The sequence below is a fragment of the Gallinula chloropus genome (genome assembly GCF_964237585.1).
Source record: "Gallinula chloropus genome assembly, chromosome: 2".
Taxonomy (NCBI): Eukaryota; Metazoa; Chordata; class Aves; order Gruiformes; family Rallidae; genus Gallinula; species Gallinula chloropus.
This window is the reverse complement of record NC_140086.1, coordinates 25,881,238-25,903,368: the sequence shown is the minus strand read 5'-3', so window position 1 is coordinate 25,903,368 and position 22,131 is coordinate 25,881,238. Positions and strand designations below refer to the sequence as shown.

Below are 22,131 nucleotides of genomic sequence, written 5' to 3'. Positions count from 1 at the left end.
TTTGACTCTCTTTTTTGTTGGCAGGCAAGAGACCTTGGAGGTAATGTCACTTCAGTAGTGTAAGAACAGTCTTGGAGTGTGCTGTACCTCACAAATGTCTGTTGTCAGTATCGTTTCCCCTGCTCTGTGAAATACTGACAGAGAGTAGAGATGAAGTTGAGAGGGATAGCAACAAATCCAGAGGATGTGCCTCTCCTTCCTATCCACAGTAAAAGCTGAATGATCTGAAAAGAGAAGCAACTTTTAAATGCCATGATCACAGAAGTGATCTTACAGCACTTGCCTTCTTTAAAAACATCCTCCAAATGTTCTCTGTGCTGTGAACCCCTCACTGTTTGTCCTGCATCAGCATCAACTTCTGTCCAGTTCTCGCCAACTGACACGCCTGCAAATAATTATGGATTGTACAGTATTTAACTGCATATTTTAATGGTGATTAGTAGGCTGTTAACATGGCAAGCTGTAGTAAAAACCCTGCTTTGTGAAGAATCCTCTCATCTCTAAGCTTTTGAGGTCCTGTAGATAATTGTATTTCCCACCTTCTCTGTGGTGCTGTGAAGGGTTCCTAACCCTCACAGCCAGGTGGTGATGGACAACAGTTGGCAGATACAGCAAATTTAAGGGTTGAGGCAAAGGTGCGACTTCTGTAATCTTGCCAGTGCTTCAGAGCCTTCCCCTGGAAGCAAGCAAAGGAACTGTAACTTTTAAAAACTAGAGGGTAATACCACAGTCGAGCGTTAAAGGCTAGGGCAGGGCGATGTGATTATGGAAAAGATACAATGGATCTTGCAGTCCTGTTCCTGCCTCTGCCTGAAGCTTTTCTGGTGATGTATGGACATTGGCCTGTGGAGATGTCCACAAGAGTCGTGGATGTCTTGTACACCCAGTGTGACAGAGGTACCTGCTGTAGCCTGCCACTCCTACCAAAGTGAAAATTTGGCTGAAGGTTGGTTTTTGCTGCCCGTGGGGGCAGTGGCACCTTCTAGTTCTGATGGTCCCACTGGATAGGTCTACAAGTAGCGTTGAGCTAAGCAAGACCTTGCATCTTAAAGCTGGAGAGGTGGTGTGTGAGTAGAAAACATGTCCAAGTGCTGGTGTTTATTAAGAAGTATGTAATGAAAATAACACAAAGTGATCTCTCTGGGCTTCTCTGTCGCGTTTGCTGCCTGTGGTTAACCAAGGAGGGAAAATTGAAACCCACTGACATAGCTTTAGATGAGGTGGCTGGTACAGTCATATTGCCCAGCTGTTCTATGGCTGTGGGCTGTTCATCCACAGGCTAATGCAGTGGTTTTGTGGGCTGTTGAGGGAGTAGAGAGACCTATTTCTGTAAGTGGGAATGTGAGGGTATTAGCTTGCGTTCAAGATGTGGCCCTCTCTACCTAGTCCAACAGAGCCCTGTTCGTGTCTAGCATGTGGCAGATGTTGATATGCTAGTGTTTAGGGGATGTGGTACCCCAGGCCTTATGTCCGAACCTTCGGAGTGTTTTTGAGAAACCAAATCTGTTAATTAAGAGAAACTTCACCCTTGGGACTCTCTCATCAGTGTTTGGTGGGGGAGCTGACCTATCATTTCCATGACAGCAGACTGGCTGCATTAAAACTGCGCTGTGAGACTTTTCGTAAGGGAGTCAGAGAAAAGAAATTCCAAAAATGAAGGCTTTAGTCCTTGAGGGATGGCCTGTGCCAGGAAGGCTCTCCCCACTGTGAGAGCTCCCCCTCGCCCCAGCGCTCCTTCCCGGAGGGACGACAGCACCTGCGGTAACTGAATTATTAAAGGAGCATGGAGTTGGCACTTGCAGTTTGAGATCCTTTTCCACTTCTTTCTTTGCTTTCATTCATTCATCCAAGGATGGCAGAGGTCTATCTGTTCTGGTCTCCCAAAGTGCATTTAGCCCTCAAAGACAGAAATTTAGCAGCTCTTCATTGCCTATATAGCAATGTGGTGAGTTCCCTCATCCTTGCATTTCCTATGTCCTAACCTTTTTACTTGGGTTTCTCTTGGCTGGTGGTTGGTTGACATCCCTTTCATGCCATCCTTGACATGCCTTTCTTATATGTATATATTCTTATATAAACAAGAGATGGAACTGAAGCCTTGGGGTATCTCAAGTAAAGACAGTCTCTTAATGTTCTCTTGTAGACTGATCACACCAAGACTCTTTTTCCAATGGGTGGTGCAGAGGCCAGGTCTTTTATCCTGTCAATAGTCTTGTTTCACAGACTATAGAGCCTGGATTCCTGATTAGTTCCTTCCTTTCAGCAGATGATTCATATTGACAGAATGGGTGAACTGTAACATCTCTGGGTGATGTTGCATTTTGATTTAATAGGGTGCTGTGGTTGTGTCAGTGGAACAAAATAAAACACTATTGATTTCAGAAGCTTGATCTGTTAATGCCTTTGCAGTTATGACAGTTGAAAACCCAAAGCATTGCTGGAAAAACCCCTACTTTTCTTTCACTGACTTGTTTCAATGGAATAGTTTTCTGTAGTATTTGATTGCCATGTGTCTGTAACACCTTAAAATCCTCGAGTTTCTCACACCTGGTGTCAGCTACTAGAACAGAAATGTTTGTACTCCTGAGTAGTGATGGCTCAAAGTGCTGCTTCTGAACAGCTTTGCCTGAATGATAGGGCAGGATACTGCTGGTTGACTGACCTCCAGTTAGTCTCCAGGGCATGTTTTTTTGAGTTTGGGACTCAAAGTGGGTTTTTTTGAGTTTGGGACTTGCACCAACTTAGACCTGACCTTCATAACAATCTTTTCTTCAAAGAATCATTTAAATTGGAAAGAACCTTTCAGATCATGGAGTCCAACCATTAACCTTGCACTGTCAAGACCCACCACTAAACCATGTCCCTAAGCAGCACATCTACATGACTTTTAAATACCTCAAAGGATGGTGACTCAACCGCTTCCCTGGGCAGCCTGTTCCAGTGCTTGACAACCCTTTTAGTGAAGAAATTTTTGCCAGCCCTAATATTCAATCTAAATCCCCTGGCACAACTTGAGGCCTTTTCCTCTCATCCTATGGCTTCTTGTTTGGGAGAAGAATCCAACACCCACCTGGCTACTTCCATTCACTCCCTGACAGAATTAGAGCTCTTATGCCTGCATGCACATAACCTGGGCTGTTTCGTCAGCATGTTTTCAAGCACTTCAGTTAAAGTTTTGTTTACTTGGACAGAGAGAACAGTTCTGCTCCTTCAAGCCTTAAAACCAGAAATAAATGCTGAGGGACTGAAGGAGTGAGCCAGGTCTCATCTGCCGAAGGACCTTTCACATGATATCTGAAGTTTATTACCACCTGCTGCTGTACCACAGCCCTCCAGGTTTGGCCTTATCCTGTATTTTTCCTTTCATGTGTGGTGCTGTCTGTTCCTAGAGCAGTGTTCACTCCTTACCTTGAAGTGAACAGCAAAAACCCCACAAAGCCCAAAGGATGTTTATGCTAGAAATTCCCTTAGGCTGCTGGGGAACTAGTGGCACGTGAACATGTAAGCTTCAGAAATCAATGAGATGCAAAAGCTGAAGGGCAGGGGGATTAAAGTGTGATGGGAAGGATTTAACAGCCTTGCTGGTACCGTGCCCCTGCCTAGAGGCAGGCTTTGTTATAACAAAGCGATTGCTGGCAGATATTTGTCTAGTCAAGTCTTAAAGATCTCATTGATGGATGATCTGTCGCCTCTCCAGTCACTATCAAGTGCTTCATTATCCTTATAAATCAAAAGATGCTGGGGGATTCCCTCTCCTGCTCCCAATATCTAAGGCACATCTTTTCTTTGGAGATGAGAGTATCTTGCCTTTTGTTTCGTGGAGCAGGGAACAGCTGACTGATTTCATACATCTGTCTTCTGGCATCTTATAGCTCTGTTAGCATATCCCTTGCAGTCTTCTGAAAATCTCCAGGTCTTTTCACCTTTCTTGACAGGCCGTGTTTTCTGGTTGACCTTTGTCTGTGGATGGTTGACTGGGCTGGAGACCAGGTGCCTACCAAAGCCAGGCTGTCACTGTCCATCCTCAGTTGGACAGGGCAGAGAAGATATTAGAAAAGCCTCATGGGGCAAGAAAAGGACAGGGAGAGATCACTCAGCAATTACCACCATGGGCAAAACAGCAGCAGGTCTGTCTTGGAGGCATCTGGTATTGCCTCTGTCAGGCCTAGAGGAAGCTTCTAGTATTTTCTCACAGAAACCACCCCTGCAGCCCACTGGTACAAAAACCTTGGCATACAAACCCAAAACAGCTCTTGTCTGGACACTTACTAACTAGTCAACATCTTTCTTGAAATCCAGTCTCCAGAACTTTAGTTCAATGGAGCAAATTTCCCAGGGAAGCTTTTGAGTCTCCCTCCTTAGGGGTATTGGGAGCCATGTGGATGTGAACGTGACTAGCCAGCTCAAGGTGGCCCTGCTTGAGCAGGGTGGGTGGACCAGATGACTTCAAAAGATCCCTGCAAACCTCAGCCACCCTGTGAGTTTGTGATCTGAAGCTTTGCTAGTGTCATAATTTTATAAAGGTTCAGTGGACATGACACAGCAGTGTCCCCAGGTAGCCAAGAAGGCCAATAACACCCTCAGAAGTCGTGAGGCCAGCAGAACTAGGGCAGTGATTGGCCCCCTGTACTCAGCCTTGGTGAGGCCACACCTTGAGCACTGTGTTCAGTTTTGGGCCCATCACTACAAGAAGGACCTTGAGGGGCTGGAGCGAGTCCAGAGATGGTCAATGAAGTGAATGGTCTAGAGTACAAGTCTTGTGAGGAGAAGCTGAGGGAACTGTGGCTGTTTAGCCTGGAGAAAAGGAGGTTGAGTGGAGACCTTATAACTCCCTACAGATACCTGAAAGGAGGTTGTAGCCAGGTGGAGGTTGGTCTCTTCTCCCAAAAAACAAGTGATAGAAAAAGAGGAAATAGCCTCAAGTTGTGCCAGGAGAGGTTTAGATTGGATGTTATGAAAAATTTCTTCACCAAAAACTTTATCAGTCACTGGAACAGGCTGTCCAGGGAAGAGGTTGAGTCATCATCCTTGGAGATATTTAAAAGCTGTATAGATGTGGTGCTTAGGGACATAGTTTAGAAACTGGACTTGGCAGTGTGAAGTTAATGGTTGGACTTGATGATCTTAAAGGTCTTTTCCAACCAAAATGATTCTCTGAGTCTGTTTAAATATGTTTCAGAGAGGGGGAAGGTGAAGTTTTTGTAAGAGTCCAGATAATTATCATTAATTTGAACAAGACAAATATTTCCCCTGACATGGTGTCCTGAACTCAGTGAAGTTTATTCCTTTGTCTGACTTTTTGAAGGCATAAATCTCTGGTTTAGTGCTGACATTTTGACATGGTGGTGTTTTTCACAATTCTTACAAGAAGATTAGGGCTTTGTTATTGATTGATATGTAACCCTTGGATCCCCTATGTGGGACAATATTAAGGAATAAGCCATATAATTGCAATTCTTTGAAATCATTCCCTGGGTTTCACTAAACAAGGTATCACTGCAGAAAGTGGAACTGCCTGAATTAGACCAAGGAATGAACAAAAGTATTTTTTAATGTTGTGTGCCTGCAAGTTTTCGTTCTGTAACTTGGCCCCAGCCAAATGACACTGTCTATAGCTGGGTTGACTGAGAGGTGTTTCTAGGCCCTTCCTCTTGGCTATGGATAAAATACTGGAGCTGGTCTTGTGAGCCGTGCTGGGTCTTGTGTGATACCAAGCAATAAAGAGAAAAAAAAAAAGCTTGGAGAAGCGTGTTCAGCAAGTGTTTCCATATATACATTAGGAAACCAGGAATCATATAATCTAAGAATTTCCTCTAGCTAAAGTAGCCATGTCTTGAATTATTTTAAATACTTTAGAAAACCCACAAAGCTTCACTGAAGTCTTTTTCTCTCCTCTGAATGATTACCTCTGGTATGACTGTCCAGCACATGAGGCTGTTCATAAATACAAGTCTTGTGTGTCAGCCAATGTCCGTGTTTGTGGGTAGTCTTTTATTTAGTATTGGATACCTGAGGTCAATACTTAATTCCTTGGGAATGTCTACCTTATTTCTTGCCTTTGGTGCTTGGTTTTGTCCATGTGCTGCTGTTCTCTTCCATCCTACGTGAAATGTGGACTTCCTGAAGGCAGAGGTCAGATGTTTCCTGCATGAGACAGACACACACCTGGGTGGGTGTTTCTTTAGATAGTGGGGTAGCGCTTATCAGACCTGCAGCGTCAGTGCAGTTTGTTCAAGTATGTGAGCACACAAGGTGCATTTCTCAAATGTACTTTTCTACTTCCCACTCTCCTTCATTTGGGTTTTTTTTTCTTAAAAAATCAAACTTATTTATATATTCAATAATATATTAATTTTCATTTGAAGTCAAATCTCAAGGTCACCTCTGGAACACAAATGTGGTTGGGAAAACTTCTTCAAGAAGCTCATATGTACCTTTAGCATCTCTTAGCAAGTTGCTTAGAGTTCAAAAGATATGAATTTAGGTGTTCCAAGAGGTAAAAATACTGGGATAAAATCTCTACAGATTCTTTGCAGTAGAAAGTCCCTTCTCTTTCTTCTTTGTGGACAGACCTTCTCATGTTGGGGGTTACCTCCTTTTCTTGGTCTGGCACTAGATGTGGCAGATCTGGGGTGATCCCAGGAGTTGTCCCACTGATGGTCACCCCTGCTCCCTGAAATCCCTCAGACTGTGCTACCAGTTGGGGGCAGAAGGGGAAGGCAAGTCCTTCCTTTCTTTGAATATCCCCTCACTCGGGAAAACTAAACAAATTAGTGTTGGAATTTTAAGAACTGTAGGGGGTTTTGATTGGTTCACACTTCCACCGATTTATAAGACAAATATTTTAATATGCCCTGAACTTGATTTGGTAAAACTGGCAACATTTATGTTGAATCATTGAAAATAAAAAGGCCAAATTTCATCAGAATCTGAGTAAGTACGCACATAAAACTGCCATGGCAAGTGGTGTAACTGGCGTGGTATTTATTATGTATATCTAAATAATTAAAAGCTATTATTTAAAGTATTTTTTATTAGTTATTAAGTGCACTTAGTGCACATCAAGCCGCCAAAGCCTTTGCCTGTACTGAGTGTTTTGTGCATGAGGCAGGATGAATGTGATGGGCAGTTTGGGTGGTTTGCAGATTCTAACGGGTAAGATCTTAGAGTTTGTGAACAAGCTACTGAGAAACCTGCACATCTTTTGCAGACAACGACTGGTACCTCTGCCATGTGACACTCCTTGCCCCAGAAGAGGAACTTCTGTCCTGGGGCATGTATCCATACCCCTACCTGGCACGTGTCGATCCAGATGCCCGTAAAGGCACTGTCATCTACCAGCTTGTCGCGTATTACAGCCACAATGAAAACACCAGCGCCGGGATAACTTACACACTCATTGCAGGTAGGTCTATTTTAAAAATAAAAAAAAAGTAGTAAAATTCTGTTGAGTTGCAGATTTTTCTTTAAAATTTCTTATTTTATTATTTCATTGATAGATTTTTCCCATGGGGAATCCTTAGAGATACCACAGGTACAGCAAGTAGAAGCTGGAGGTTACGTGGATGGGAATCTTTCTTGCTGTCATTTTCTTCTATTTTGAAATCAATTGCAGCCTTACCATGTTCTCACACCTTCTTGTCTCTTTTATGCTGCACTGGTCAGCAGAGCACGGTGTGACTGCAAGATAAGATGCATAACTGGAGGGAAAATGAGAAGTGCATGCAAGGATATAAGTGGATGATTTGAGGATAGCTTGCATTAAAATAGTGAAGATTCAAACATTCTTGCCCTGGGGCATTTTTCAGACTATCTTTGTGCATATATCAATAGGTGGTGAAGAGCGATTCCGAGTAGATGAGGATACTGGCATTATCATGACGACTGGCTTGCCTTTGGCATGGAACAAGGAGTATGTGGTTACTGTGGAAGCCACCGATGAGTACGGCAACAAAAGCCCCTATGCCTCCATTTCCATCCTGGTGGGCTCCCGACCTCCACAGTTCACTAACATGTCCTACAATGTGTTTGTCCCTGAAAATACGCCAGCAGGAGAAAAGTAAGTTGTACTTTGTTAGGTGAGCTTCCTCCCTGCAGTCTGTGAGGAACTTCACAGAGCGCAATAAAGGGAAATTTTTGTGTTGTTGCTTCTTGGGGTTATGTTTATGTGTCTGTCTACTACACTTTAAAAATAGCATTGCATTTCCTACAAGAAATTATGCCTTTTCTGGTGTTTGAAAGTCTCCAGTGTGGCACGTGGTGTAGTCTGGGATACTGGAATTCTGATGGGATCATTTTAATGCTCTTGGGGTCTTATTTCATTGCATCGCGAATTAAAACAGCCAGACTCTTGGTAATGCATCTCCTGGAGTGCTTCAGATATAAAGGAGCACTTGAAAAATACTGTCCAGATTTGGGGTTGTTTGTGTCCCATTTGACTTGTATTTAAATTTTTAGGAGGGCAAGTCATCACCAGACTCTTGAGATAACAGCACCTGTGTGAAGTACAGAGACAGCTCAGTCTCCAAGGGGCTCTGCCAGTGCATGAAGATTAGCTAAGCCAAGCCACAGTGGGGAGATGCTGCAGAGCTGGCTCTGGTTTTAGTGTCACTGTTCAGCTGTTTGAGAGCACCATGGGCTTTTAAGGAACCAAGTAGCAGGTGGAGTGGTGCCATAGGGACTTAAAGGAGAAGGAAGCCTCAAAATAAGCTGATGAAGTAGGAAAAATTGCTGGAGGTGTGCCTTTTACTCCCTAAAGGAGACGGAGGAGGAGGGAAATCTGTCTCATTCTCTGGAGCTTGTCGCTGGGGTTACAGTATATTGTAATGCTGGCCAGAGACTGCTGTGAGAGATGGAGCTTCAAAGCGTAAGTCATGGCAGTGCAGCAAAAATTCATTTCACATCCTGACAAGGGAGACAGCAGGGTTTGGAAAGGCCCTGTGCTTTGTGGGTTTCCCATCCATCTCTGAACGAGTTCCTTTTCTGAACATACAGCTTCAGAGATGGTCAAAGCTCAGTTATCACTGTAACTGAAGCTGAATGAGTAACTGATTTGGAAGGGTATGAAAGGGAAGAAAAAAGTGTTTGTAGGAGGATGAAATGGGTTGTTATGCCAGCCCTGCTGTGTCAGGGGATCATTTTGGTGAGAGAATAGTAGGTAGGTGGGCTCCCTGTGGCATGGGGATTTCCAGCCTGAATGCAAAGTTAAGCCCACCACTGACAGAGTGAGCAATTCTCCTTCTGTCATCCCCATCTTCCTCTTCTGGGTGCTCAGGAGACAGCTTTTGATGATGTTGTTTTGAAGCAAAGGGTTATTCTCTCATTCTTTACAGAGTAGCAGTTGTTGAGGCTGTTTCTTTCCAGAGCCAGCCTCTTTTGTACACTCTGCTGACGAACCCCAGCGGGCTCTTCAGGGTGAAGCAGGAGAGCGGAGAGCTCAGCCTGACCCAGCCTGTGGACTACGAGAGTGAGCACCACCTCTATCACCTCTTGCTGAAAGCCATGGAAGTTGAGAGCGCTCTTAGCAGCGTGATTGAGGTATGTGGATCATTTCACTTCCTACCCACTGTCTCTGCAGTTTTCATTACCTCGTTAGCAGGACCAGTTACACAAGGGAATAGCCTAGAAAACTTGTGGAAATGCTTGGGAGGAAGGAGGCCTTTTGTTGCAGGCAGTAGGCTGGGCTCTGGTCTGATCTAGGGTCTGCAAAATACCTTTGTTACTTCTCTTTGGCTTTGCCTCCCATCTGCTTGGAACTGAAGGAGATAATACTTCTCTGGGTTCAGTAGTGTGAGGAAAAGTTTAGCATCAGGGTGTAAGGACAGGACAGCAGCAAAAGCAATGACTGCCTAGGCAGTGTCCAGAGCAAGGTGCCCATTTTCCTAAGCATAGGAACTCAAATCCTATCTCAGCATGTCCTTCTGTCACAGGTCATGGTCCATATCACCGACGAAAATGACTGTTCTCCCGAATTCCAGCACTCCATTTACAGCAGAGACAACATTCCTGAAACCATTCCTGTTGGCACATCTCTCCTGCAAGGTGAGGACCGTGCTGGTACCTTTCATTTCAGTCTTGCCATGGACCTGCCAGTTTGTGCTACATGTTCGTGCTTTCACCATGAAAGTGCCAGCTCTTCCACAGCAGGCCCTGCCTGGGTAAGATGCTGATAGTAGCCATCTCAGAGGTATATAGGTGGCTTTTAGGTATCCTGGAAGTAGAGTTGGGAATGTCTTCAGATGAGGACCACCATGTTGGGTCACACAGCTCTGCCAAAGGAGGGTTTCTGTGGTAGCCTCAGGAGCAGTTAAGGCAACTGAGAGACTGATTTACTGGGTTGCTGTTACTTGTTTCCTTTAAGTCTTGTGGCTCTCTCTTAATTCAGCTTGGTCATCTTTTTTTGTGTCCTGGTAGCAACCACAGCTATTTTTCTTTCTTTTCTTAATGTGTTAAGAAAAAGCCCTGCTTAAAAAATGCAAAGTTAGTTTTATCAAATAAGTATCGATGCTGTAGAATTGACTTACAAAGTGGTAAAGAAGAAATGTTTGGAAAGCCTGTGAACGTCTATATTTATATTTGTGGCTTACCAGTCATTGTTCCAAGTTAGTTGTGTTTAAGATGGCCACAGATCACTTGGATGTAAATCCTGAGTGCACAGATGACCTTTTAGTGTCCTGTTGAAAGAACTTTTGGAAGTAACTTTAAGGCCTGAATTCCAACCAAAACTTTGGTTGAAATGGATGATGCAGCATCTTTTGTCTCAGTCTACGGAGTCCAGCGGACAGGGAATTGAAGTCCAACCTGTTTTACTGAATCACAGAATATCCTGAGTTGGAAGGGACCCCTAAAGATCATTGTGTCCAACTCCTGGCTCCACAGAGGGCCAGCCAAGTGTCAGTTAAATGCCTTCAAAGGTGTTTTGAGATCTGACATAGTCTGTCATGATATGATACATGCCACAGATGTGCTCTGCCTAAAACTGGGCTTGCTGTTAACGTTCGGACTGAAAGTGGGGGTAGTAACAGGAACATGCCCTGAGACCTCAGGGTGGGTTATGAACCATGAGAGAAATAGGTAAGTGCCAAGACAAGACTTAGAAATAATTAACATGTCTAAGATGTGTCTTTTGAAGACAACCATGTAAATTAACTAAATTTGAAGCTGAACACATGCAGGGGACAGTGTTGATAAGAAGCTTAGCTCCTCTTGAGTAGCCACATGCTGATAAGAGGCCTGTAGGGTCTGCTTTCTCTAAACACTTATCAGGAGAGTTCAGAGCTTCCTGTGGCTCATTTTTTGGTTTAATAACTCCTGGCAAAAAAATAAGTTGATCAACTCCTAAAAATTCCTAAGCATGTGGTTTTCCTTAAAAAGTTGAATGATCTTCTCTCCAGAAGTCCTGTAAAGCTGACCACAGTTCACCTGGGCGTGGGGAAGAAAAGTGTGCCCCATGTCCAAAGCTAGCAGAATGGCAGAGCTGTGCAGTATGGCTCCCAATTGCATCCATCTGGGTGTCTTTCCATATGGGGTACATTTCCAGAGAAAGAGGCATCTTAAAAAAGCAAGTGCAAGGTGGAAGTATAGGGACAGTCAGTGAAAGTGGATGGGTGAATGCTCACTTGGTGTTGAAGGCTGAGCAGTGTTGGTAGTGGCACCAAGGAAGCAGGATGTGTGGTCACCTGTACCCTGTGCTGGATGAGTCCTGTGCCACTGTCACTGCCAAAGCAAGTATCACCTCGAGGGGCAGGGGGGAAAGCAGCAGCTGGCTGCTAGCTTTTTGTAGCTGGCTATAGCTCCTTGAGGGGTGGGATGTTTGCAGACTCTAGATGTCCCACAAACAAAAAGAAATGCAAATTCAAACCAACCTTTGCCATTCTGTGACCAAGTGGGTTGCAGTTAATGCTAGTGAAAGAGACACCATGATATATGCCATTTGTTAAACTGTGGGTGATGTAAATGCAGGTTTTAGCCACCAACCATTCTTATTTTAATGCACTCAAAGCTTGGATTATATCATGTTTGTAGTGCTGATGCTATGCTAGCTGAGTCAGTCTGTCTACTTGGTCATTGCAGGCACATCCATGTTGACCACCTATGCTTTTAAGATGTCTGGATGCAAACAAGCTGTGATCTGAAAAGCGTGGAGATGTGGTCTCAGCAGGTGTGCATCAGCTGCAACACAGTGCAAAGTTTAGAGTTGGTGTTGGCAGCTTTGTGCTAGCATACTAGGCTTTGAACTGGAGTTAGCTTGCACTAAACTATCTTACAGCATGGAGAGAGAGCTAGCACAGACCGACTTGTAGTTGCTATACAATCCTCTAAATACCTTTGCAATACAGATTAGTTTGCAGGATGGAATGAAATGGAAAGGCAATGAAATTTCTGGTTTCTATTGGAAGGTAAGGCATGTATTTGTCATGTACAAGTAAGTGTCATGTTTCCCATTTGCCAGAAAACATCTGGTGAAAAAAGTATGATCATTAAGTATACTAAATGTATTTTTGTGAACGATTACAATGTCTTGGTGATGACTATAGAGTAAATCGGAACTTTTCTAATCAAATATGTTTCTGACTTTCTGCATGGCCACTAAATTTAACAGTTTTAAGTCACTCAATTGTTCTTGAGTTTTTAATAAGTTTCATCTTCTGGTATAGCAAGGGTGATTAAAGCCCTTGCCTTTGTAGTCTGTAACACACCACCCAAACATTTATTCACAGCGGGATTTTAAGAGCTGTTAAATAAAGTATTACAGTGACCCATGACTCATCTCATGCACAGAAATGTCCCTTTGCACCGAGGTAACTGAGTAACGGACAGAGGTAGTTAAGGGGTTTTGCTGCTAAGTAGCACAGAATTTCACTGTGCTTTTTGAAATCCTTCTCTTCCCTTTTCCTGTTTTGAGTTAATGTTCTGATGATGATTGGTCGTTATTTCTTCATCTCATTTTTGGGTGATGCTGTAGCTGTCTGCTGGGGTCTCCATGTGCTTGTTACGGGCACGGAAATCCCTTCCAAAAGGCCATGTGCTACCACGATGGCTGCATCTGTGTCCTCCTGGTAGAATAGAGTTTGTTTAATACCAGTGTGAGTATGATGTGAAGCCTCATTGTTTGGCTAGAAAAATGGCAGGGTAATTAGAGTGGTGAGCTCCTGCTCTTAAGAATCCCTTTTCATACTACACTGTGAGCTCCAGCTCTTTGTTCTGCTGATTTGCTGCTTCGGAGCAGATGGGACACCCAACATACTGATTAAACACTTGCTGGGGAGGAATGTTTAATCACTCTTTGTACCTTGAAGTGCCAGGTAATTAAAAAGTACTTTAGCTATAACATAGCTGGGAGCTAATTAAATTTGAAGGCATCCCTGGAGAGTGAGGACACAGTTTATGACTGATAATGTTCTGCTGACGTGCATATTGATTGTGTGGTAATTACCAGTGTTGACTGCTATTTGTACAAAGCGCGTTGGGTAGTGTTGGGATCACAGCTCTCCTGCGAACTCCCCTTACTGCGATCACTCAGGCTGGGTTGGAGTAGGGGGAAGCATTTTGCTTTATTACTCCCAGCCTTCTGCTAAGTTCCCAGGTTCTTACCACAAAAACAAGGCTTGGTAGGAAATAGCATATCCAAACCTCTTTTACAGCGTGGCTGTTCTGTTACATGTGTTCTCTAACAGTGCTTGCAACAGACTGCGACTCCGGCTCCAACTCTGAGATCGCTTACTTCATCCAGAGCACTGATTTTTCCATCACGCGCCACGGGGTCGTCAATTCTAACCAGAGGCTGAACTTTGAGCGAGCAAACCATATGTATGAGTTTGTGGTGATAGCTGTCGATAAAGGACACCCCCCTCGCACAGGGACGGCGTCTGTGCGGATTCGAATGGCCAACGTGAATGACGAAGCTCCTGTCTTCTCCCAGCCCGTGTAAGCCAGCTTGGATGCCTGCTTCGGTTTCCAAAGATGCTGTTTCTATGTGTGACCTTAATAATACTTGGCTAAACGGTCACTTGGTATTTTGTGCAACTGTTAAGTACCAGTGCAATCAAAGGGTAATTTGTATGAAGAAAAGCTTTAGAAGTTGGCCTTTCGTTTCCAGATTCCATCCAAAAAATGCACCAGTTGTGGTACCAGTGTCTTTATATTTATAGATAACAATGAATAAAAGACCTAACTATAGGGATTGATTTTGACTGTATTGACTTCTAGGTCTCAAAGTGACCATGACAGGCAACAGTGGTTGTTAGCAAACATTAAAACTGAATTGTATGATCAGCAGATTGTATTATAATCTAGTTTCATGCCTTCTTCCCTTTCCCAAATGAATTTAAGTTCTGGTTTTGCTACAAGTTTGGAGCATGGACATGTTTTAAAAAGAAAAAGTACATACATTTACTTACAAAATGAAATACTGTTTTACATTCATCTCTGTAGTATCTGATGCTTTCCATTCGTATATGGGGATGTAAGAAACAGTTCATGACAGGTACTAGTCCTTTTCCTCATCTTTAGGAGAGAAGTGGTGCTGGTTAGCAAAGCAGTGTGGTATAGTGCATACTGGCATCTTCCAAAAGATCCTTGGAAATTACGTATACTGAAATTGTACTATTACAGTCCAGTTCTGGGCTCCCTGGTATAAAAAAGACAGGAATCTCCTTGAGGGAGTCCAGAGAAGGGCTATGAAGATGATTAAGGGCCTGGAGCATCTCCCGTATGAGGACAGGCTGAGTGAGCTGGGACTGTTCGGTCTAGAGAAAAGAAGACTAAGGGGGGACCTTATTAATGTTTATAAATATCTTAAGTATGGGATGCAGGGGGAGTTGGTCAGCCCCTTTTCAGTGGTCTGTGGAGACAGGACAAGGGGCAATGGCTGCAAGTTGGAGCACAGGAAGTTCCACACCAACATGCAGAAAAACTTTTTCACAGTGAGGGTGACAGAGCCCTGGGACAGGCTGCCCAGGGAGGTGGTGGAGTCTCCTTCACTGGAGATATTCAAGACCCGTCTGGACGCCTATCTGTGCCGTATGTCCTAGGGAACCTGCTTTGGCAGGGGGGTTGGACCCGATGATCTCTCGAGGTCCCTTCCAACCCCTACGATTCTGTGATTCTGTGAAATGCATACCCTATGCCAAACAGAGGTGATAAAAATCTCATCTTAAACTGATGAAAAATTCTATGATTACATACACAAAGCTTAAAAAAAAAATTCATTGTGAATTTATAATCTTGCCTAATGGTTAACATGGTGATGGTTATTCTGATGATGAACGTGCTGCCATTGTTCCCTCATGTCCATCAGTTACAGAACTTTCCTTTCGGAAGACGCTGGTCCCAGCACTTTAGTGGCTACTGTTCGGGCAAAGGACCCTGATGGAGATGGGCTGCTATATCTGATTACAGGAGGCAATGAGGAGGGAAACTTCGAACTGGATAGTCAGAAAGGTATGGAAAAGAAGTTTTAGAACACAGTTATTTACTGTCTAGTCTATGTTGACTCTGTTTTACCTGTGTGTCAAAATCCATGAGAAAGCACCATACCTACAGAATCTGCCAATGGGAATGCTTTGTATCAGTGAGAATTAGCTCTGTGGTATTGAACAAACCCTGGTGTCCTGGTCCAAAGACTGTGTGGTCTAAGACAACTGGTTCCTGTGCTTTGCAACCTAAGCCAACGATACAGTGGCAGAGAAATGTGATGCTCAGATGATTTTGTTTACGCAGTAAAATAAAATGACACTTCCTGCTTCCAAATTTAGGTATCATCAAACTCCGCAGAACCCCACCCCCCAATCTGAAAGGGCCACAATACACACTGAACATCACTGCAATAGATGACAATGCCTCGGGGGGACCCACCCCTCTCAGCAGTTTTGCGGAGGTTATTGTAGGAGTTAACGACATCAATAACAACAAGCCTGTCTTCAGAGAGGTAGGATGTCTTTCTGCAGATATTCTTTTCCCATCCATAATTGGGGTTATGGGCTTCTCTTGGCTACTGGTGATTGCTGGCGGGCTGAAGGGACTGTGTTTGCAGAGCAAAGTCAATCTGTAACAGAACATGCAGCCAGTTTGCTTCATACCTACAGAGCAGTCTTTATTTTCTTGTTTCCTTCCTCTCCCTTAGAGCTTGATTTCTTTTATGAGTATAAGCAATAAAAGTGTTTTTCTTCTGAGTTTTCAGATGTGCTGGAAAAAAATATTGATGCTGTATAGTGAATTCATGTGGCTCTGTGTAAAAAGTAAGGTTGGATGTTTGGGTGTATTTTTAGTGCTCTTACTACAGCGACAGCACCTGGGTTCTGGAGAATCAGCCTCCAGGAACATATGTGCTACAGGTAGAAGCCTATGATGCAGACCTTGGCATTAATGGAGAGGTGAAGTATGGGCTCATGCACCGAGATGGAGCTTCCCTTGGCTTCAGCATTGATCCAGACACAGGTCAGTAGTTTTCAGGTTACTGAGATAAAATGAAAATGCTGTTGTGTTGCAATGGGAAGGGCACTGTATGAGTGCTTCATGTGGGCTTGTGCTTTAGCAGTGTAACTACAGGACTAGCTGTACCGGCTTGTAGAAGTAGCACTGGAAAATTTCTAAGTATGTGGATAGCTGTGCACATCGATTAAATTAAGATTATAGTGATTTAAATGACAAATCCAGTAGGGAAACAAACCCCAGTTCAATAAGAAGCTAAAAAGCTATTCTGTATCATGTATTTTCCTATTGGATCAAGTGTAGCTATAAAAATACAGAGCAGATAGTGTGATTGTTAACAGGTGGAGTTTGTTCTTCCCTTCAGTGTGGTCTGACAATCCTTTAAGATGGTTTATTTCTCATCTCATGTCAAAAAAGGAAGCCCAGTGCAGTGTGTAAAGATGCAAAACCCTCATACCAGAACAGAGCAGTGACAGACAGACCTGATGTAGTTCAGATGAAGGAGTTACAGAAGTTGTTGAAGTTTCCATAGTCAAAACAGAAAGACGTGATACTTGCATGTCCAGGACTGTGCAGGAGACTGGAAGGGCTGACAACAGAGCAGCAGAATACTGGTCCCTCACATCATAGAGACATAAATCTGGAAGTGGCCTCAAGAAACCAGTTTGAAGTATCCCAACTGGAAGAAAAGACCTGAGACAGGGAGAGGCCTGGTCAGTAGAGATGAAAAAAATGAAGATTTGGAGAAAATGGTTTGATTTATTAACTGAGATACACATTTTCACCCGATTTTATTCTATTCAATAAGGCAGACTCCAGCTCCTGTAGTAGAGATTACTTTGGTCACATCACTTGTGCCTTCTCTGTACTGAGTACTCTTCCCCAGAGTAAAAATGAGCTGCTTTTGAAATACTCAGTCTCTTGGACTCTCACTGGAGTAATGCTAGGAAAGGCCTCTCAGTGAAGAGGAGAAAGTCCTCTGCTCTGTGAGGAGTGAGGTAACCTGATACTCAGACTGAAGGCAGCTCTTTATCAGAGCAGCAGGAGAGAAAGCTGTTGACCCTTGGTAGTATATGGCATGTGAGGAGAGGAGAGACAGGGGAATTGGAGTTGGCCTTGTCCGAAACACAGATTGCAGGATTGCTGTGGATTAAGCTCAGTGGTTGTGCTGTGTATGGTCAGAGTTTCCTCTTGTGCATGAGACGTGCTGGTCCCTTTCTGCAAATTCAGTCCCGAGGCTCTGAAGTGCAGGACTGGAGGTGTCTGTGTTCCCAGGAGTCATCACAACCACGCAGAGCTTGGACCGGGAGCAGCAGAGGGAGTACACGCTGTCTGTTACTGCTACCGACCAGGCACAGGAACCGCTGATCGGCATTTGTCAGATCACCGTCCTCGTTGCCGACCTCAATGACAACGATCCCAAGTTTGAGAACAGTCGCTATCAGTGTGAGTGTCTTAAATACCTGTCCCAGTACTGCCACATGAACCTGGTTAATAGTTCCTTATTACACCCATCAGTTTTTAGGTGACAGGTCTTCCTTTGCTGCCCACTAAGCCAGTGCTGCTTAATCCATTGTCAGTGGAAATACACAAAATTGATCACTGTCCTCTTTATTTATTGAAATATTCTTAAATATCTTGACAGTCTTCACTCCTACAGGTTAGGCAGAGCTCATCCCTTCCTTTTGCAGCTTTTCCTTGCCTTTTTTTATTCAATGTCTCAACACAAAGGGTTGGGAACACAAGTTTTCCATCCTAGCTGAGAAGTCATCAACCCTTACTAGAAGAGCAATTATCATCTGTGTCTTTTTAACACAGCTTCTCTTTGCGAATAGTCTGGAGCAGTATTTATCTCTTGTCAAACAGCCCCAAATCCTTGGCATACAGCCTGTGATTGGCAGTGAGCCCCAATGCCTCCTGTCACTGTGCTGCTGAGCTAGCTTTTCCCCTTTGTTCTGGTGCCATTCCCTTTTTCATTCCCACATGATGTGCTTTACATCAGTCTTGGGTTTAATTATACTTGCTGCTTCTCCAATAGAATCCTGCACTTTCAGTGCACTTGGACCCTCTACATTAGATGTCCCTCATAAGGAACTAGTGAACTCCCAAGCTGCTGGACTAGGACAAGGCCTTCCTTGCATAATTGCCTCACCAAGAATGGCAAAAATGGTTGATGGCATGTGTGAGAAGTCTGGTTTGGAGTTCTTTTCCAGTTATGTGGAAATGTCATACAGGGCAAAGCAGTGACCAATGACCTATTAACTCGAAGATGGCTCGTAAGTAAGTTTTTAGCATCAGAGAGACCAGCATTTTAGCAGGATTCAAAAACAGGTTGGATGCTTTCATGGCAGGATTTTACCAAAGAGAAGTCATCTGCCAAGATACCATCTAAACATATAATCTACACTTGGGAGTTACACACAAGAACAGAAAGAAGTTTGTGTTGCACCTTGTAGAGTATCTTATAGCGACTAACTCGAAGGGCCAAATTGGTAAAAATGTGCAGATTGGGAATAGCCATTTCTGCATTCCTGCCAGTGGTTTCTGCAAACCTGGCCAAAGCAGTGCTGAGAGTCAGGTGGGGTGATCTCATTGGAGAGAAATATTTTAGGACAGAGCAGATAAGTCCTTGAGGTAAAGGTAATATTTGTGCAAAAAAAAAGAACCTTTCTACCCTCCCTTCAAACATGGACTTTGGGTGAAACTGTCCAGGATTTTAGAGGTTGTGTTTGGTAATTACGACGACTTCTGCACTTCTGAGGAAGGAGCAGATGTTTTTCTTTTTTCATGAACACAGGGATCCAGCAAAGGTCCTGAAGCAAAGGCAGCCCTTTGGGATGGGGAAACTGCGGATAATGAGGTCACTTCATGCGTAGCACTTTGCCAGCATCTATACATAAGTAATCAATGTTTGTACGTCACAGAATTAAAAATAGCTTCGTCTTTAACGAGATCAAATGCCATTAGTCATAGGTTCCTTTCTTCCTGGAAACTGCTGGTTCTTTATTTCTCTGCATTAGGATGTTGGTCAAATCCCTGATTTAAGCCATGCATCTTATCATCTGCATGCACAACAGCCATTAAAGAAATGCTTAACCCTGTGCAGTAGGGACAGTATAGTATGTGTTAAGAGTTATGTCAGCAGCAAGCAGAAGTAGTACATGAAATGAGAGCATGACCCTTCCAAGTAGTGTTGTATTTTTTCTTATAATGCGATTTAACAGGATTTGACTATAAAAGCACAAATTTAACCAAAAAAAAAAAAAAAAGAAGAAGCTCTTTTACAGTGTTTCTTAGGAATAAATTCCATTTTCATTAATCTATTTTAGTGCCAGTAAATCTCTTCTGAGAGTAGCTTTGGCTGTTACTGACATACCGGGGACATGAATCCTAAGCCAATTACATGTCCTGGGGGACAAGGGAAGCTAATTAAAGCTCAAATTGTTGTCATGGAGCATGCAGTTGTGGTGGGTTAAGGTTTTATGGCCCCACTGCCACAGCCTGTAGATATTAAGGGAGAAAACCAAAACAGAAAATATGACCACTCCACTATAAAGAGTGTACAGTCCTAATCTGGATTGTCCCACCTTGAAAATGCTAAAGGAGATGCATGCGAGGGAGATGGGAGGTATGAAACTGTTTCTGAACAAGAAATGATTAAATGGGCTGACTTGGTTGTCTAAACCTAACAGTGGCAGCCTTCCCACTGCCAGCGCCATTTCAATACACTGAGCCGATGGAAATGGCTCAAAAACCCGATCAGGCAAGCACCCATGGCTGCTTGGAGGAGGAACTGGGGCTGGATGGCTGAGGATGGAGGGAAAAGCAGGACCCAAATCAGATCAGAGCAATCGAAAGCCTTTGGTGTGGAAGAGAGGCAGCTGGCAGGGATGCAATAGCTTTTCATAGAAATGTGCCTTGCAGAGAGGAGAAGGAAATGATTGCTCATGATTTCCCATCATTTTGTTGGTGTCCCTGACAGGAATCAGCCTTTAGGAAGACAAAATAAATTACTCCTCTGTGCACTGAGTACTTCATCTGGGTGACTCTGTGCCACTAAATTTTGAGATGATGTTTATAAAAACAGGTTTGAAGAGGACTGGTCTGTCTAGGACTACAGACACAAAGTCACAGCCTCTGTGGATTGCTGGGAACGAGGAGTGAGACCTAAGGAGTGGGGCATCTATGAAATGCTTGTTGCACCCTTGCCCTGGGCAGCTTCTCCAAAACACTGGGGTGTTGAGGGGGATCTTAGCGATGACCCGATTCTTGATGCTTGGCCATTACCTACTGCCTCCTGTGGGCGATGCTCTGCCACTGCCACTCACATTCAGGATTAATTTGGTTCACATGGAATTCCATTTGATGCCAACCTGCTTTTATCAGCAGCTGAGACCAGCAGCCTGGGCTGTGACCTGAAGCACAGGGCATGTGGGCTGCTGCAGGATTTGCCAGTGCCTCCATGGAATATTGTGGTAATTCTGGGCTCACCAGTTCAAGAAGGATGGGGAGCTACTGGAGAGGGTGCAAAGAAGGGCTACAAAATTTTTTAAGGGACTATAACTTCTCTTTTATGAAGAGAGGCTGAGGGACTTGGGACTTTTTAGCCTAGAGGAGACTGTGGGGGGATCTTATCATTACTTAAAAGTACTTGAGGGGTGGTTGGCAGGAGGATGGGGTCAGTCTTTTTTCAGTGGTGCCCAGTGACAGGACAAGAGGCAGGGGGCACAAAGTTGAATGTAGGAAGTTCCACCGAAACATGAGGTGGAACTTCTTTACTGTGAGGATGGCAGCACACTGTGAGAGGATGCCCAGAGAGGCTGTGAGTCTCCATCTCCGGAGACATTCAAAACCCACCTGGATGCTGTCCTGTGCAGCCTGCTCTAGGTGATCCTGCTCTGGCAGGGAAGTCGGACTAGATGATCTCCAAGGATCCCTTCCAACCCCTGCCGTGCTGTGATTCTGAGAGACATGAGTGCCAGCAGAGGTGTAGGTGCTAAAACAGCTTCATTTACAACGCAGCACATCAGGGGAAAGGGAAGCTGAAAGAGGACTCTAGGCACCCTGTTAGTGCCAATACTTTATAACCTGCCTCATTACAGAAACATTTAATCTCCCATGAAGGGGACTTTGAGGTTTTACAGGAGTCTTTCTGTTGCAAACAATCTGGTACATCAGAGCAAGACCTGCTGACAATACCTTTGTCTTTTTGAAGACTTTCTCAGTGAAGACACTCCAGTGGGGATGAGTTTCCTCCGTGTTGCAGCTCATGACAGTGACCAGGGCGTGAATGCTGCCGTCACATACTCAATGGTAGAGCACCAAGTAGAGTATTTCCAGATCAACCCCAGCACGGGCTGGGTGTACGTGAACCGCCTGCTATCCCAGGTAAAGGGACTCTGTTTGACTCAAACCCTCAAATGCATTGCAAAGGGTTAATTGCAGTCTCCTGATTGTACAAAGTGGTTTGCAAATATCCTCAATCTTTGTCTTGTAGGCAACGCGCATCAGTCGCTATATTGTAGCTACAGATGGAGGGAACAGAAGCAGCACTGTGGAGTTGATGGTAACTGTCACTAATGCACTCAGCCAGCCACCCCAGTGGGAGCAGAGCAGATACTGGGTAACCATCCCCGAGAACACCATTCGTGACACCAAGATAGTGGTATGTTAAAAGTGCAATCACTTCCCTCCCTCTTT

The 22,131-nt window shown here is 44.1% G+C and overlaps 1 protein-coding gene across 1 annotated transcript in view; it reads left to right on the top strand.

The window, feature by feature from the left end:
• LOC311205623 (neural-cadherin-like) overlaps positions 1–22,131 on the top strand; it is a gene marked incomplete at its 3' end in the record, with an annotated part of 53,610 nt that overhangs the window by 5,389 nt on the left and 26,090 nt on the right. The window contains exons 2-12 of the mRNA XM_084280097.1: positions 7,211–7,405; positions 7,834–8,059; positions 9,333–9,537; positions 9,930–10,041; positions 13,677–13,926; positions 15,299–15,441; positions 15,756–15,928; positions 16,269–16,437; positions 17,707–17,877; positions 21,647–21,819; positions 21,929–22,096. Of these exons, the coding sequence (XP_084136223.1) occupies positions 7,276–7,405; positions 7,834–8,059; positions 9,333–9,537; positions 9,930–10,041; positions 13,677–13,926; positions 15,299–15,441; positions 15,756–15,928; positions 16,269–16,437; positions 17,707–17,877; positions 21,647–21,819; positions 21,929–22,096 (1,920 nt within the window). The 5' untranslated portion in view covers positions 7,211–7,275. The remainder of the gene's footprint in view (positions 1–7,210; positions 7,406–7,833; positions 8,060–9,332; positions 9,538–9,929; positions 10,042–13,676; positions 13,927–15,298; positions 15,442–15,755; positions 15,929–16,268; positions 16,438–17,706; positions 17,878–21,646; positions 21,820–21,928; positions 22,097–22,131) is intronic.